We start from the raw sequence: 18,137 nt of genomic DNA on the forward strand, positions 1-18,137 counted from the left end.
ATGCGAAAGAAGGGGAGAAAAGTAAAAAACTTTTAAAACATAGAAAATCAGATTTTTAAACCAGGTAGGTGCTGTTTTGGAAAGACATTTAAAATGCTGGAACTATCTACTTAAATAACTGGCTTTGCTTCCATGAATCAAATTAAAATTGGATTAAATACCTGTCAGATTTGAGACAACACTGAAACTTAAGCTGAGGACACCACCTACTGATGAATGGAAAATATACTATACTCTTACAAGTCTGGGAAAATTTCTGATAAGAGAAATAAATAACATTTATCTGGAGGACTGTGGTGATACATACTGTTCTATAGTTATCTACTTTATGATTACTGGAGGTTCAACTGTGAGAACAAGGAAGATACCTAAGCAAAGTGACTCTTGAATGTTAAGATATATGACTAAATCTATAGAGTTGACGTAAGGAGATATTTGGAAAGCTTCCTGGACTACCAAAATGGAACTGATCAAACAATCCTGGGATATAAAGAACTATGATTATTGTACTCTCTGAGGAGCAACATGAATATATCAAAGATACTTTAGAAAGAGAGATAGGGGCTTGGGCAGACATTTTGGAGGCCTGGCAGCATAAGATGGTAGAGATGGGAGAAAACATTTAGACTGAATAGTAAAGATGTAGATAAAGATAAAGACCCAAGAGAGGAGTATGGGAGGCAAGCCAAAAAATGAATAAGAATTAAAGTATTAAAAAAGGCAAGAGATGATGGATAGAAAGGAATTGCCTTTTAATTTAAGGAGGCCTGACTAAAAGGTAGAATAGAGTAGAAATAAGAACACACACTTTTATATAATATAATAGAAAAAAAACAATAGCTAGACAGAAAAATTAGAGGTTGAAAGATAGTATTATTATGTATGTTTAAATAAGGTGATTGGCATTAGAATGGCGCATTGAAAAATTGAACAATTAAATAATAAAGGATTATATCTCAATACAAACACGTGTATTAACAGTAGGACTAGTAATGGTTGCCTGACTAAAAGCTAGAATAGAGGTAGAAATAAGAATTAGGGGGCTTATTAGTATACATATTTTTATATAATAGAATAAAAGCAATAACCAGATGGAAAGAGTAGAGGTTGAAAGATGGTATTACTATATTTGCTCAAATACTATTGTGATTGGCATTAGAATGGCACATGGAAACACTGAACAATTAAATAATGAAGGATTGTATCTTAATATAAACATGTGTATTAACACTAAGATTACAAAAGTTTGACTAATGTAACAAATATTATTAACAACATTATAGTTATTTGTATCAAAATGAATGATACCCAGATACCACACTGTTCATGTATTAATGTTGATGTATATTTAAAAATAAAATATAAAATATATACAAAAAAAGAGTGAAAGGAATTTGAAAGCACATGGGCTGTTTGCAATTATTTTAGTAATAGTTTACTAAATAATTGGAGGGAGGGAAGTAAGAAGCACACCTCATGTGGGATTTTTCCAACTGCTTCATATTTTATCAGTTACATAATTAGTCCGATTTATATAAGGCAGTTTAGTATAACAACTATAAAAATAAAACCAAGTTGGTTTTGGAAATACTCTTTCATTGTAAACATCCATTTAAGTTAGAATAAATAGGACTCAGTGTTTAATGCATGGCTATATTTAAGTCATACTTCTAATGCCTATTTCCCACACAGCCTTGGGCTCACAATTTTTGTAATGCAAACTGAGATAATTTAGGTAGCTGCCAGCATAACTTCTCAGAAACCCTTTTGTTCAGTTCCCCAAGCCACTTTCTCTGCTTGGAAAGGCATGTGTTTGATTCCCTCAAAGTGCCATCGTGGAGAAAAACATGTCATCTTAAGTTTCCTGGTCCACATAGAGTAATAACCTTTCCCAAATGTAAATGTGTCTGTCATCCTTCCCAGCCTTGGCTGCTCTGCCCCGCCCCCTCACCTTGAGGCATTCTAGTTTCCCCAGACGCTTCTCTTAGGAGACTTGTCAATCAAATCCCCAGCAGTTGTGGTTGCCATAGCAATGTTTCTGGGCTAAGTGGTGGGTGGTGAGGGGGTGGATGGGAATGAATAGAGGAGAGGAGAAAGGAAAACAAAAGCTGGGCCAACTTGTTATAATTTAATATTTTGGTTCCTAATATGTTCTTAAAATGATATGTGTTAGGAATTGTTAGTGGCGAACAAACAAAAGCCTCTATGATAGAAGACAGCTTTTCCTATTTAGTTACAGACCAGCACCTTAACTGGAGATGGGCTTCAGCTTAATGACCTTATAAGGGTTTTTCATTCACCACCTTTTGAGATCAGATTTCACTCAGTTGCTAAGAATTAATACTGTTTTTCTATCAACATAATACACTGATTAACAGAAAATTCCCAACATATGCTTCAGATCATAGGGAATCGGTTCCATGTAATTGAAAAGATCATTAAGGCTAACCCTTAAGCCTCAGAAATCAGTTTCCATTTGGCAAATAGTTTTTAACATTCAGAGTTAAAAAAATTCTAAATTACTCAAAGCCAAGTTATTTCATTATTCAATATTTTAATTTTAATTTTAATGCTTACTAAAAAGAAGAAAAATTAGGTTTTTCACAATCATGATTCATTGTGAGAAAATAATGTTAACAATTTCATCAATCCCATAATTATAACATCTTGTTTTAATTTGTCCCTTAGGGGGCAACCTTTTGAAGGGCAGTTATTTTTTAGCCTCTTAATAACCATAAAATAGAAGACTTTTCTGCTGCAATTTTGACCACAACCTCTGAAAGAACAGACCTAATCTGAGATGTTTTATTGAAAACAATATAAGAAAGCTAAGTCCTTGGGTGAAAATTATCTGACTCATTTCAGATTGGGTGCGTGGAAAATCAACTTTTCTTTGACAGTGTAAAATATTGTTTGCCAATTAGCTCAAGCAAGTATGAACAAGGTTTAGTGTGATCTCAAACTATATGTCTACATATAATTCAATCAGAATAGAGCTGGAAGGGACTTTGAAGGTCTTCTAATCTAACCCACTGTTTGAGCAGGAGACGCTATAGCTGTGATGGCGAACCTATGGCATGCGTGCCAAACGTGGCATGCAGAGCCCTTTCTGTGGGCATGCGCGCAGTCACCCCAGCCTAGTTCCAATCGCGTTTTTCCATCACGTTTCACTCAATCAATTCCAATTTCTCGCGAAAGAAAAAGATCTCACAAAGTTGGAATTGATTGAATGAATTTTTTCACTCATGCGCTTCACAGTGGGGGAGACGATGTCCCATCCTCTTGAAGCCCATTATGATGCAGAGCCACAATGCGACCCTGCGTCATCTCAGCTGAGCTTAGGTGTGCTACTCCTGGACTCGGCCTTCAGACATCATTCCCACCACTCAGCACCAGCTCAGGGGTTCCTTTCCCCCTCCCATGGGGGGGAAGAAAGAAAGAAACAGAGGGAGGCAGAGAGAGAGAGAGGGAGGGAGGGAAAGAGAAATGATATTACAAAAGTTTCTTTTTTATTGTTGCTAAACATAATGTTTCAAAAGCAGAAAAAGTCGCTTCAAAGGAGTCTTTGAGGGTTGAATGCCAAGAGGCACAGATTCCCTCTGCCTTCTGCATTCCCACCCCATGCTGCCTTCTGCGTTCCTATCCCACGCTGAAGTGAACCAAACGGGTCTCCCCACTAAGCGCCCCCGCTGATCCCGCTTACAAACTCCACCTAGCGTGGTTCCAAACGTTCAGCTTGCATGTCTCTCCCGGCCACTGCCAGCGCCAGCGCCGCAGAGAGCAATAGAGAGGGAGGGAGGGAGGGAAAGAGAGAGAGAAAGACAGAGGGAGGGAGGGAAAGAGAGAAAGAGACACAGAGAAAGAGTGGGAGGGAGAGGAAGAGAGAAAGGGGGGAAATAGAGAATTGATATTACAAAAGTTTTTCTTTATTATTGTTGCTAAACATAATATTTCAGAAGCAGGGGGGGAAATGAAGGGTAAAATTGCATTTATCATGTTTTTCTTAGAACAATTAGCTGAACTCTGCATTGTTTATCACTGCCCTATAGAATTTCAGACAAGTGGCTGTCCAGTCTCTTCTTAAAAATTACCAGTGATGAAACACCCATAACTTCCGAAAGCAAGCTGTTTCATTGGTTAATTGTTCTCATTGTTAGAAAGTTTGTCTTTAATTCCAGATTGCTTCTCTCCTTGATTAGTTTCCATCCATTGCTTTTTGGTGCTTTGGAAAATAAGTTGACCCCTCTTCTTTGTGGCAGCCTCTCAAATACTCGAATATTACTATCATGTCAGCCCCAGTCCTTCTTTTGTCTAGAGTTGCTCTTCTCTGCACTTTTTCCAAAGTCATAACATCTTTTTTGTAGTGTGGTGACCAAAACTGGATGCAGTATTCCAGGTGTGGTCTTACTAAAGTTTTATAAAACAGTACTAATACTTCATGTGATTTTGATTCTATGTATATGTTTATACAACCAAGGATTTTATTAGCTTTTTTGGCTACTGCTGCACACTGCTGACTCATGTTTAAGTGATCGTCTACTAGGGCACCAAAGTCCCTCTCACAGTTCCTTTTTTTGAGCCAGAGGTACAGATTAGGTTTTGCCTAATCTGTACTTCTGCCTTTGGTTTTATGTAGTAAGCCTGAAAATATTTTTCTAAGGATCTCAGATAGTCCTTAACTTACAATAGTAATTGAGCCCACACTTTCCATCATAACTCATGATGGTCATAAAGCAGGTCACTAGATAACCAAACCTGATTTTATGACCTTCTTGCTGTGGTCATTAAGTGGATGCCATTTTTACTGAAAGTAGATTTCTAGTAAAATCATCATAAATTGCTATCATGTCATACAGGAAATAGGTGGACAGATGTGAGAACTTCAAATCCAAGTCAGAAATCTCATTTTCAGGGTCCATTACAAGTTCAAACAGTCCCTAAGTGATTGGATGTAAATTGAGGATTACCTATATAAAGCTGTATTATTTATTTATTTATTAGTTTGATTTATAAGCCGCCCTTCTCCGGAGACTCAGGGCGGTTTACAATGCTTTTAAGCAATATTAAAAGCATTGGATTAAATACCTGTCATACCAGGGACATAAAAACATTTAAAAGATTGTTCAACTTTGTGTGCTGTTATTAAATTACCTTGTAGGCTAGTACAGGAGCTGTTTGGAAGCCAATATAGATATTGTTTGCAATGGAATTAGAAATATGAAGTTCTTTCTTTATGAAATACATTTCAGATAGACTTGAAGTTTCTTTTTGGACAAGGTTTCTGGCTTGTGATAGCCAATATTTAATGTTAAATAATTTGTTTTGAGCTACATTTCCATTTTCCTATCTAGTATTGTGTTTCTCATTATTGCCTTATTACTTCAAATATTTGAAATTAATCTCTTTTATCTCTTGTTAAGATAAAAATGCATGGGGCAAGTCTAAACCCCTTTCTTAAAATGATGTTGACATCTCATTGACTCAAAAGGGGAAATGAGATATAAAAAAAGCTTTACTGTGTGTCAAACACATGCATCTACAAAATAAGTAAGAACATTGATCTGTAAAGAAAGGTAAGGGAAAGTCCAACATATGCAAAATAGTGGTTAGGCCAATCTAAAGACGTTCTTCAGCATTCTTTAACAAAGACTATATTGGACAGGCAAATGCACTCAACAGCTGCATACAGCTCCTTGATATGCCATCCTGCAGCATCCTGAGATCATGCCAGCCAGATTCAGGTATTTTGCCAGGAATTTTTTAAAGAGGGCAGAGACTTTAGGAAGATACATTCTGCTCATATACCTCCCAAGACCTGAGCAGAAATGAGACTGTTGTAGCTCTCTGGCAAAATGAAATATTTTTTAGAATAACATTTTTGCACTAATCTTCAGCTGAAAAGACTCCCAGGATAGTTAACAGCTTATTGAAAAAACCTAGATAATTCCTCCCTTTTGGTTTGTAGAATAAAATATGGAACATAAAAAGAAAATGAGGAGGAGGAATTTTAAAAAAAGAGATGGAAACAGTTCAAGAACTTGATGAAATGGTTAGAGCCCAGAGACAGTGTAAGGAAACAGGAGCCAAAGGCAATTGTTTTCTACCCTGCAGTTGTACATTGTTTATTCTCTCTCTCTCTGCCTCTCTCTCTCTCTCTTTCTCATACACACACACACACAAAGACAAATAAGGAATTAGAACATAATGATATACCAGTGAACGGATGAGTTACAAAAAAGAAGGAAATCAAACTTCTGAAAAATGGGAAGTATATTAGCACTCTACAGTAGTAGTACTGGCACTAACCAGGGTACTTGGGTGATAAACATATTTTATGTGTGTGTCAGTGAGGGGGAATTTTTAAAAGGTGACGTTTTAGCAGTAGTTAAATTTTCATAAGAGAGAGTGTATGACAATATAGTGAATTATTTGCTCTCTCCGTTATCATTATGGCCATATAGGTATATATTTATATATATTTGCCCCCATCCTTTGAATGGTATGGTGGGCGGGAACTGAACCAGTGATGGGTTGCCCTCGGTTTGCACTGGTTCTATAGAACTGGTAGTAAAACCGGAGGGAGGCTCAGCCCATCAACTCCGACGTCATCAAAATGTTTCTGCGCATGCGCAGAAGAGAGAGTGCGAGTGAAGTGAGCGCACGCGTGCGGCCCCATTGCAAACCAGTAGTAAAGGTAAGTAGAACCCATCCCTGAACTGCACACCAAAAAATTGAAGGTAGCAGGACAAATTAAACTTGATGTATAATTATATCGCATGAATAACATTATTTACAATAATTTAGTGTACTTAATATATTCCAAGTCCAAACTTAGCTTTGTTCTCATGTATGTATGGTGTGTTTGTGTGTATGTGTTTGTAGCCAAATTATATAAAAAGTAACAATTAAAAATTACTGATTAAAATTAATTGCTTGTAAACTAAGCAATATTGTTTATAATATTGATTGATCCCCATCAATTATCCTGTCTTACAAACACATTCTCACACATAGACACACTATACAAACATACAGTCCCCCCCCCACCAAAAAAAAGAGAAAAGAATCAGCTAAAAAAGGAGAAAAACAGGATGGAAGGGAAGGGATGTTCATTCTAGTAAAGGATAGAAAGAAAAAGGAAAGAGCAAAAGGAGATGGAACAATATAAAGTAATAATAGTACAACTAAGGAAAAAAGGGAAAGACATATGGAGAGAAAAGTAGAACTTGTAAGAATTTAAGCATTCACTAGATAAGCAAAGAGGGGTCCTATCCTTGTACACTTTTGTGTTACTCTTTGCATATGCCTTACCACCATATTGTATAAATAAAATTGAGCTGTTCTTTTAGTTTACAGAACCTTCTTATCCTGAAAATCCATAACTGCACGTCTCATCAATTTATTTATTTTGGTGCAGTTTCCCTCTTCATTAAAACTTTTCTATTTTTCATATACACAATTCTCGTTTTCATTATTCCAACAATTCTTACATATGTCCCATTCAAGCTGGATAGAACTCATAGTGTTGAACCTTATGATACGGCGGGGTGAAATGCTCCCGGTTCGAACTGGATCGGGCGATTGGGTAGCAATGGCGGCGGATAGTTCGGAGAACCGGTAGCAAAAATCCCTGCCCCCCCCCCCATGACCACCCAATCGCCGATCCCCACTTGCTCACTTGGTAGCTTGCTGCTTCTTTCAGGCTCGCGCGTTTTTCCTGCCTTGCTTCAGCTGCTGCAATCAATTGCATCAGCTAGCAACTGAATCTGCCTGCCTGCAATCAATCCAATCAGTGAGCAACAGATTCAATTTGGTATATAACTGGCGTTTTTGCCTTTTTTGGGGAGCTTTAAAAAAAATAGTTAATTGGGGGTTTTTTAGGAGTTTTATTTTTTTTAGACAGCAATTTAAAGTTAAGGAAGTTTTAAATTTAGCTGCTTTTATCTAAAAATATAAATAAAATAAAACATTTGTGCAGCTTTCTAAGATTTGGTGTGTTTCTGTAGTGTTTCACTCTAACTACACAACACACAAAATCTCACAAAGCTCTATGTTTTATTTTGTGTGGAAAAAGTATGAAACTTGGTTTTTGAGCTTTTTGTGGCTATGTGAGGTTCCTGCTTATTGCAGAGGTCATTTTGGGTGACGTGCATCTGCTTTAACATTGTGTGTGAGTCAGTTGTATTGTGTTGTGTGTTGTGTGTGTGTAAAGTGTAAAAGTTGGTTTTTGAGCTTTTTGTGGCTGTGTGAGGTTCCTACTTGTTGCTGGGGGCATTTTGGGTGAAGTGCAGCTGCTTTTACATTGTGTGTGAGTCAGTTGTGTTGTGTGTTGTGTGTGTGTAAAGTGTGAAAGTTGGTTTTTGGTAACTCTTATTGTTTTGTGTACTTGATTATTTTTATTATTTATTATTATTGGCCATGCATACCCGGTCACCTGACCACCAAGCCACACCCATCGGGTCACCTGGCCACCAAGCCATGCCTATCAATTAAGCCATGCCCACAGAACTAGTAGGGAAAATGTTTAGATTTCACCCCTGTGATAGGGGTGTGTTGTATTGGTATATATTACAAACAGGCTTTCTCTTTCCTTTCCCCCCCCTCTTTCTTTCTCTTGAGGAAGGTTGTTTATTTGGTCTTCAGTTGCTATAAATATTGTTTCTCATTACTTCCTTGGCTGAATTTTATATCTTCTCCTAACTTGATGTAAACCACATTTATAGAGGTATATACAAGAAAGGCTGGTTTTTGACATCATCTACTGTATATAAAATATTGATAGTTGTGTTTCTAATTACACTGGTTAATTAATTAATCCTAGTGTAAGTGGAAAATTTATGCATCCTAGGGATCTGTGGAATGCCAGCTCAGAAACAGAATCAAAGTTCTTCAGCATTTGTGAGGGAAATAGGAGTTATTTGCATACCAGTAGGAGGAACAAAGGCTCCTTTTAAACTGAGCTGAAGAAGAAACAAATATTATCCCAAGGAACCAATAGGCATTTTGAATTGAATGTAGCCATTGTGATTGCTTCTTAGAGAACATTACTTTCTAACTGAAATCCAATATGAGCCTCCTGGGAGTTTGGAATTCATATTTGTAGAGAGCGAAGGGAACACTATTTGCAGAAATCTTACTGATAAGTTTGTCTTCTTATAAAATAAATACCTTTCAGCAAAAAAAAAAAAAAAAAGAACTAGCAGATCTGTATCCAGCATATCAAATTACTTATATTTTAAAAACTTCATCCACAAAAAAACCCCCCCCAATATGGCTGCAGTTATAGAACAGTGCATCATCAAAATGGAAAATCAGGCTGGAAAATAAGATCAGCATGCTAACATTAGTTGCAAACAAACTAGAAAATGAATAAAGAAGAGAAACTGAAGAACAAAACCAAAGACTATCTGGTCAAGAAATATAACCTAGAAACAAGGAAGATTAAGGAGCACTGGAAACAACAAAGCACCATACTATAGTCAAGAAGATCAGATGATACAAAGCTTGAATTTGCACACTATAGGCAGAGTCTCCACTTTCAGTTTAATCTGAAATGTTTCTGCCAATCCATCAATGGAAAGGCTACAGTGAACCAGCCTGCACCTGACGAAGAAACAGTATTGTTCTGAGCCCAAGAACAATACAATAAGAATGCAGCTTGGATAGAGGAGTTTGTTAGGAATAAAAAAGAAGTTGAAATTTAAGAACTAATAATAACAGCACCAATGGTGGAGAAAAGGGCAAGGAAGATCAAGAATTGATCAGCAGCAAGTGAAGATAAACTGCATGGGTTTTGATTTATCTACACCCATTCATTGCCAAGCAGTTTAACAACATACTGCAAGGAGGTGAAGGTTAGTTAACATTTGGCAAACCTATCTGATAGTGGAAAATTCAACAGAAGGGCAGCACCAGGCAATTACAGACCAATTACCTTTTTACCAATTTACCTTTTTACAACTTTCAAATTGCTAACTAATGTGGGAGCTGATGCAGGTCAACACTATCTAGTTGAAAACAATGTCTTTCTATCTGAACAGAAGCAGAACACCAAATAGCAGAGGAACAAAATAACAGTTTCTAATTGACACCATAATTTTGTTGTGAAAGCTGCAAGAGAAGGAAGACCAACTTGAATGTAGCTTGGATTGATTATGAGAAGGCATTGACTTCCTATGTATGATTACATAGTCAGTAGCAAGAGTCAGTAGAAACACCAAACTTTTGTGCAAAGATCAGTGGCATAATGGAAGAGGTGATTGCTGGTCAATGGCGACACACTGGGAGAGATTAATATCAAGTGAGGAATCTTTCAAGAAGACTCACTACTGTTGCATTGATTCCTTTGTCAACAATGCTGAATAAGTCAGGCCATGGCTATCAAAAACCAAAATCATTTATCAGGCTGTCCCACCTCCTTTACATGAACAATCTAAAGCTATATAGAAAAACAGTGTCTGAAATAGAATGACTACTCAACATTGTTCATATTTACAGCCAAATATTGCAGTGGAATTTGGACTGGAAAATGGGGGAAAATAGTAAACTGAAGGAATCAAGATAATCTACAAAAATAACTGCAATGTCTGGATGAAGACAATTGCTACAAATACCTGGACATCCTTTAAACTGATAACATCAAGCATACTGAAGTCAATAAGGTGGTTAGAAATAAATCAAGAAGGCGGTTAGAAAGAAATACTCAGTGGAGGAAATAGCATCAAGGCAATAAACACCTGGGCAATTCCAGTGTTTATTAAATATATCATGTGATCATGACTTGCATGTCACATTAGCATGACTTGCAACTTCCTTTTGGCTTCCCCATTAACTTTTCTTGTCAGAAGCCAGTTCGGAAGGTTGCAAATGGCAATCACACGAGTGCAGAACATTGTAAGCATTGTAAATGGATTATATTGGGGGCAATAAATATGTCCATTATATTGAGAGATGTCTAGATGTCAACATAGCCCATTGTATCAAAGGTCTGATATAAGAAAAGCACTTTAAATTCAATGCATACTAATTATATTATAAAAAATGATTTTTGAAGAAATCGTAACAATAAGACATAACAATTGGAAAAACTAACCATGGATTTCACCATCTGTAATGGGCTGTATGGAATAACCCAGTGGTGGGTTGCTACCAGTTCGCACCGGTTCAGGAGAATCAGTAGTAAAAAAAATTCAGTCACTCGGAGAACTGGTAGTAATGGCTGTCTGGCCACGCCCCTGAACTGGTTGCCCGGCCGCCATGTTTATCGCCGCCATGTTCTTCATGCATGTGCATCCTATTGCCTTGCAAGTCCAATGGGATGTGCATACACAAAGAACATGGCAGCCATGGCAGCAGCTTGCCTTCAGAGAAAGCAGCTGGCAAAGAAGCCTTTTCAGCCATGTCCAGAGGCAGCGGCTGGCTGGGGGCTGCTGAAAACTCCAGTCAGCTTGCCTTCCTGACTCTGGACCAACTGCAGTGGAAGGTAAGCAGCCAAACAAAGAGGCAGTGCTGGGGGAGGAAGGCAGGCAAGCGGAGAAGAGTGCATGGAAGGCAGGCAAGCATGTCAGGGCCACCCGGCCGTAGGGAAGGGAGCTACTAGCTCCCCTCCCTTCCCTGCAGACTGCCTTCCTGGCACGTGGAAGGCTTGCCTGCCTTCCACATGGCCTTCCTGGCACTTCCCCACGCCTTTGCCTTCCGAGGTTGGGAGACGTGCCACTTCCAGCCCGGCCAGTGGGTGGGTGGGTAGCCCTTCAGGGAGACAGAGTCGTTGTGCTGGGGCTGAGAGGAGCAGCGGTGTTGTGGGAGGGCAAGTGGATTTCCCAGAGCTGCTGCACATGTACACTGCATGTGAAGGGAGGCAGACACCACAAAAGCCATGCAGGAAAACTCCCCAGGAATACCAGGATGCCCTGCTGCCGCTGTCGCCACCGATGCCTGCCACCACCGCGCCACCTCCTCCACTTGCCCTCCCACTCCTGCGGCAAAAGCCACGCAGGAAAACTTCCCGGGTGTTCCAGGACGCCCCGCTGCCGCTGCCTGCCGCAGGAAAAGCTGTGCAGGAAAACTTTCCGAGTGTTCCGGGACGCCCCGCTGCTCCTGCCGCCGCTGCCTGCCACAGCAAAAGCAGCACAGGAAACCTTCCCAGGTGTTCCGGGAAGCACCGGTGCTGCTGGTGTTGTTGCCACCGCCACTAGGCACTTTCTCTCGGGCCTCCTGATCTCTCTCTCCTAGGCTTTGAAGGAGTGTGGGGGGGAGAGAGAGAGAGAGAGAGAGAGAAAGAGAAAGAGACCAAGAAAATGAGAGAAAAAAAGAAAGAGGAAGGGAGAGACAAGAAAGAAAAAGAGAGAGACAAAGAAAGAAAGAGAAAGAAAGAAGGAAAGAGGAAGGGAGAGAGAGAAGAAAGAATGAAGGAAAAGAGACAAAGAAAGGAAGGAAGGGAGAGACAAAGAAAGAAAGAAAGAAAGGGAGAAAGAAAAGAATGAATGAAAGAAAAAGAGACAAAGAAAAAGAGAAAGGAAGGAAGGAAGGGAGAGACAAGAAAGAAAGAGAAAGAAAGAAAGAAAGAAGGAGAGAGAAGGAAAGAGGGAGAGAAGAAAAAGAAAGAAAGAAAGAAAAGAGGAAGGGAGAGACAAGAAAGAGAGAAAGAAGGAAGGAAGAGGAAGGAAGAGAGAGAGAAAGAACGAATGAACCACAAACCCTGGCACTAGACCTGGCTTCAGAAGACGCTTTGAAACAGGACAGCAATCTAGGGCTGGAAGGGACCTTAGAGGTCATCTAGTCCAACCCCCTGCTCCAGTAGGAAACCTTACATCGCCTGGATTATTTTGGTGTCTCTAACAGAGAGGAAAATTGTCAGAAAGGAGAAGAGTTTACTAGGACAAGGCTGCCATGCAGAGGAAAGCAAAGATAATCCTTGACATATGACCAGAATTGAGCCCAAAATTTTGGTTGCTAAACAAGAGGGTTGTTAAGTGAGTTTCATCACATTTTACTCAATCCGTGATCTCTCCTGGCTCTAACAGTCATGTGCAGGCTAGAGAAGTAAATCTGAAGGCGTGTTTAATGTTCCAAATGTACAGAAGTTATAGTTAAATGTGTGGCAGAAAGTGGACTCTGGGTGTGTTTTTCCAAAGGTAATAAGTGAGGTTGAATGTGTATAGTTTTAGAAGAGATGTGTGTGTATGTGTATATACACATACCCATACACATACAGTATATATAGTAAGTAATGTATCTTTTTGTGTGCCTATACACACTCTATACTATGTAATATGTATGTACACATATGGCGTATGTACATAGGATTAAATAGTATATTTTGGATGTTCAGTAGTAGTAAATAAATGGACAGGGAAATTGTATCTCATTGAGACCTTTGAGGCGAGGAGAGGCCAGGCACCCTAACCATAACCCTTGACATGAGTGACGTCAAGTAGGCCACACCCACCCAGTCACATGATCATCAGATAAGCCCACCCAGTTACGTGACCACCAAACCATGCCCACAGTCACGTGACCCCCCCAAGCCATGCCCACCAAACAAGCCACGCCCACAGAACCAGTAGTAAAAAAATTTTGAACCCATCACTGGAATAACCTAAACAGGAAGAACAACCTCAACCCAAGTAATGATTAGATGAAAGACATCTGAATCCAGGACAGAAATGTATTTTGAGTGTTTCAAACATGATCCCATAGTTCTCATGAAACTAAAGAGAGGGAGGGGGGAAGCACATTCAGAGGCACAAGATTCTGTTGATGTAACCTCATGATAAATATTAGCATTCATATCATAAATCTGATCTATCTTGAAAATCTGATACCATCCTTTAGGGTAGAGAAAGTGGTCTTTTAAATAGCTAATTATGACAAGTTTTAATTTAATTTGCTTAATAATAATTGCTGAAAATGTAACAAATTGGCATTTCTGAATATTGGCTGCAAACTTTCATGTTGTGAAGTCAAACTGTAAAATTTATGTCAGAATACAGATGCTATATGGCATCCTGGCTTGGAATTTATTCAGAAGGGCTTTTATATGTAGTTTTCTGAGAAAATGTCTTTTGAGAAAAATTTGTAAAAGGATCAAATAGATTTCTATCTATATTTTCATGAAATATAACAAATCAATATGTATCTGCTCCTTGGTTTTAACTGCATTAACCACACAGGTTCTCAGACAATTTGCAAAGTTGTTCTCTTGATTTGCTATTTAAACATTTGACTTAAGTGATTTGTTTTTCTCTTGATGTAGAGAAAATTATCCCATTTAAAAATGCTACCGTTTTTTACAGCACAAGGAAAGAAATTAAATTAATTTTTTATGTAGTAATTATTATTCTTGTAATAGGAAGTCAATCCTACTTCTATTTTAGGAAAGTTAAACCCCATTAAACTCATTATATAAAAGTGTTTTATGGTACTTTTAACTGATACTCCAATTAACAATTGTATAATTTTTATGGAAGTGGGTTGCTTATAAAGGTAAATTGTGGTTTGCTTAACTATGCCATAAGGTAATTTTATTCTGAATGACTACTTCTGTAGGTTTGGAGAGGTACATTAGCTCGACTCCAATACAAGAGGACCCGAGCTGCCCTCAAGATTTTAAAATGTTACCGTCGATACAAAGTAAAGTCTTACATCTGTGAGGTTGCCCGGCGATTTCAAAATGTGAAGTCTATGAAAGATTATGGGAAGCATGTGAAGTGGCCTAATCCTCCAAAAGTTTTGCGACGGTTTGAAGAAGCTCTACATGCAATCTATTACAGGTAAGAAATTGAAACAATCCCTGTCTTGAGTTATGGAGCTTGGTCAGTGCCACACAGCATCTCCAGAGTCTCTCTGCGGAGTTATCTTTGTAGATTGAATAGTACAGATGCTACTTCAGAATGTGTCAACCACAGAAAGAGTACCATTGCACATTTCTAATGATATGAGTCAGTTGAACATCTTTTCTGAATGAAAATACTAATATTAGTGGATAATTTTGAACTTTTGTTTCGAAATCCTTTCCTTATATCAAAGTCCTGTATGACTTCTTTATTTTTTTTCTCAGATGGAGAGCACATGAACTAATCAAAAATATCCCACCCAAAGATTTGCCACAAATCAAGGGAAAAGTGGCAGCATTGGAGTTGCTTAAGGGCCATCGAGGGGATATTGGATTGCAAAGGGTCTGGCAGGGTAACTACCTTGCATTGGTAAGTATAGTAGAACTTGTTAAAATTCAGTCATTGTTTTTTGCAATACTATAAAAAAAAATGAAAACATAGTAACATGTCAGGAGTAAGTTTCACCAATCAAAAAACACCTATATCAAGATGGATGCCTCTGCTGGAATTTTTCAGTATGCCCCTGTGTCTCCTTAATTTTTTTTAATCACTTGTGGGGGAAATAACGATAATTGGAATAACAGCAACAACAAAAATTGTGGTACCTGCTATCTAGAACAGCAGTCCCCCATATGGTTACTACCCTGATAATATTCAGAAATTCACTGAACATTTGACTATTTTCCTGGCCTTTGGGCACAGTGGTGATTGAACCCTATAGGATGCTGTGCTTGTTGTAGAGAGTTTGACTTTTGGACTTCTATGTTCTGTCTCCTTATCTTTATTCCTGATTTTTTTAAGCTTAAGATAATGGAGGATTATAGTTAGAGTTTTATTATGAATACATATTTGAGATTTTGATTTGGAATGGTAAAGGTGCTCTGAACTTGTTTTAATAATAGATACATTTCTTGTTTCTTTAAGAATCCTGGTAATTCTCAGGCTGCGGGTTCATTCACCTCTGTTACTTCTGAGTTGCAGCGCAAGGACAAGTTCATGAGAATTCTTTTCTCTTCTCAAGTTCGTAAGGTAAGCTGGAGAAAATTGGAAAAAATCCTCTCAAACACCGTGTTTTGGAGAAAAAGTAGGCTTCAGGGGAAAATAAAGTTTTTATGGTTGACAGAAATAATAGGTATTTGTTAGCACAATAGTAAGTTAATTCAGTGGTGATGACCTTCTGGGTAATTAGGCCATGGTTTAATTATTTGGTATCCTGACATTTCACCAGCCAACATGGCTGACATCTTCAGAGTTGAAAGTGGTCTGCTCTGTAGTGCACTTAACTCCCTCCAAGTTCTCTTTGTTCTCTGCATAACCATGATTTCCATCAGTCCTATTGTTTGCTTTGCTCAATTCATGTCTTTTAGAGTGCTGGGTCTCAGAATGTATGCCATGTAACTTGTTTGATGAAAACAGCCTCCTTTTGTTCTTTTCATGAATTCCAAAGCCTGTCTCTATTATTTTTTGCTGTCATAAAATCCTTTCTATGACTTTAGCTTTCTTAGATATTTATTTTCCTATTTATTTTTGCTCGCAGTCAGTATCAGAAACAAGTTCATGTTTGTTGGCAATGTAATGTGCAAAACATAGGTGCAGAGTCCCTAAATTCATAATGGATACCCATTGGGTTACTGCTAGTCAACGGTTTCTAGGGTATATCCTTGTGTATTTGTCACAAGCTTTTTTGCACCTTATGTATTAGTCTTGGATAAATTGCTGGTGTGTCATTTGGAACCCATTGATGGTAGGAAGCACTTGTATAACAGCAGCGATATTTGCAGCTACTTTGTTCTGAACATAGAATATGCTAATAGCAATTATTAGAAGACTAGAAAAGAATTAGTTGCCAGGGTAGTGGAATGGTGAAATAGAAAACCTAATATGGAAGCCTAGCTATTTTGGTGCACCTGGGTGGTGAAGCAATGAGGAGAAATTATGGCTCTGAGGCAGAATTGGCAAGAATGTGTGCAGCCTGTTGATGTAGTGACTGCTCTGGTACTAGTATATCATGATTTCTGGCAAGCCTAAACAATATCTCAATTTAAAAGCTCTCAGATAATATAATTTGTTTATCCTTTTACTAAAAACCTTCAGAAAGACTTTTAAATAAGAGTATAGTGTACTAAGCTAAAAGGATTCTTTGAATAAGACAGCTGTAGGACTCTTCATTTTATTAAGACATTGGTCCATTAATGTTCTGAGACCATTTTGAAGTAATTCCATCAGTAACCTACTTGTGTAGCTTCATTTGTCCTGTAACATTTTATAATTTCTCAAATGATGTTTAGAATCTATTTCTGCTCTTCCCTTGCTACTCCTGAACCTTTCCACAAGGCCCTGCAAAGCAATGGTCAGTATTAATAATCTTTATCTTTTGAAGTCATATTCAGCATGCTCCCTCTGCATGAGCATATTATATTACCAAGCAAAAGGCATGTTGTCATTCACATGATTGCAATGACAATAAATCAGGCAAATACAGATAAAATTAGTATTTCTATCAAGCCTTATTACTATATATACTGTATATTTTTCTCAGCTTTGTTCCAGGATAGTTGATTGTATCTTGAAAAATTTCTTTGCTGTGTTTGTCTGTGCAAAATCAGGCAAGATTTGGCACTGAAATGAAAACATAGCATTTAATGGATTCTTCAGGTTCCCCTTTTTGTCAAATATATTGGGAAAGAACTACTGCTATGTTCAAAATCTCCAATAAAGATGCAATACGTCATTTAAACGTAAGCTTTCTTCTTTTCTTCAGTACAAAGGACAGCTCCTTATATGCAAGTCAGGATGCTGGTATTACAAGAAATTGTGACGTCCTTGTTTTCTTGGAAGCCTGTGTGAGCATTGGTCATTAAATGTGATCAATAACTTGATATGATTCAAGTGATAACAATCCAGAGCAAAATAAAAACAATACCAATAATTACCATATTTTTCCATCTATAAGATGCCCCTGTGTATAGGAAACACCCCCACACACCTTTTTTACCCAAAATTCAGAAATCAATATTTTATACGTTAAATAGAAGACATTTATTCTGCAGAGTAAGACATTCGCTTATCAGTACCAGTATTTATTTTTTTGTTTTCTGACATTTTGATGGGCTCAGAATGCTTCAACATTACCACTCCCAGTTGCATCTGGGCACTGGCTACACACTCTCTGCAGCATCAGCTGACATCAGTTACATAAGGCTCATGATTGGAGGAAACCTATTAGCTTGTCTCTGCAGTCAGAAATTTCGCTTGTGAAGCTAATTTGCAGAGATAAGGTATCGGCAGTTTTGCAACCATGGT

The 18,137-nt window shown here is 38.1% G+C and overlaps 1 protein-coding gene across 1 annotated transcript in view; it reads left to right on the forward strand.

Annotated features, from left to right (window-relative positions):
- LOC117664742 (unconventional myosin-Id) overlaps positions 1-18,137 on the forward strand; it is a 152,640-nt gene that overhangs the window by 73,025 nt on the left and 61,478 nt on the right. The window contains exons 17-19 of the mRNA XM_034416002.2: positions 14,548-14,771; positions 15,059-15,203; positions 15,759-15,863. Coding sequence (XP_034271893.1) covers positions 14,548-14,771; positions 15,059-15,203; positions 15,759-15,863 — 474 coding nt within the window. The remainder of the gene's footprint in view (positions 1-14,547; positions 14,772-15,058; positions 15,204-15,758; positions 15,864-18,137) is intronic.

Source organism: Pantherophis guttatus, chromosome 4 (assembly GCF_059756535.1).
Source record: "Pantherophis guttatus breed Tessera chromosome 4, ASM5975653v1, whole genome shotgun sequence".
NCBI classification, from domain to species: Eukaryota; Metazoa; Chordata; class Lepidosauria; order Squamata; family Colubridae; genus Pantherophis; species Pantherophis guttatus.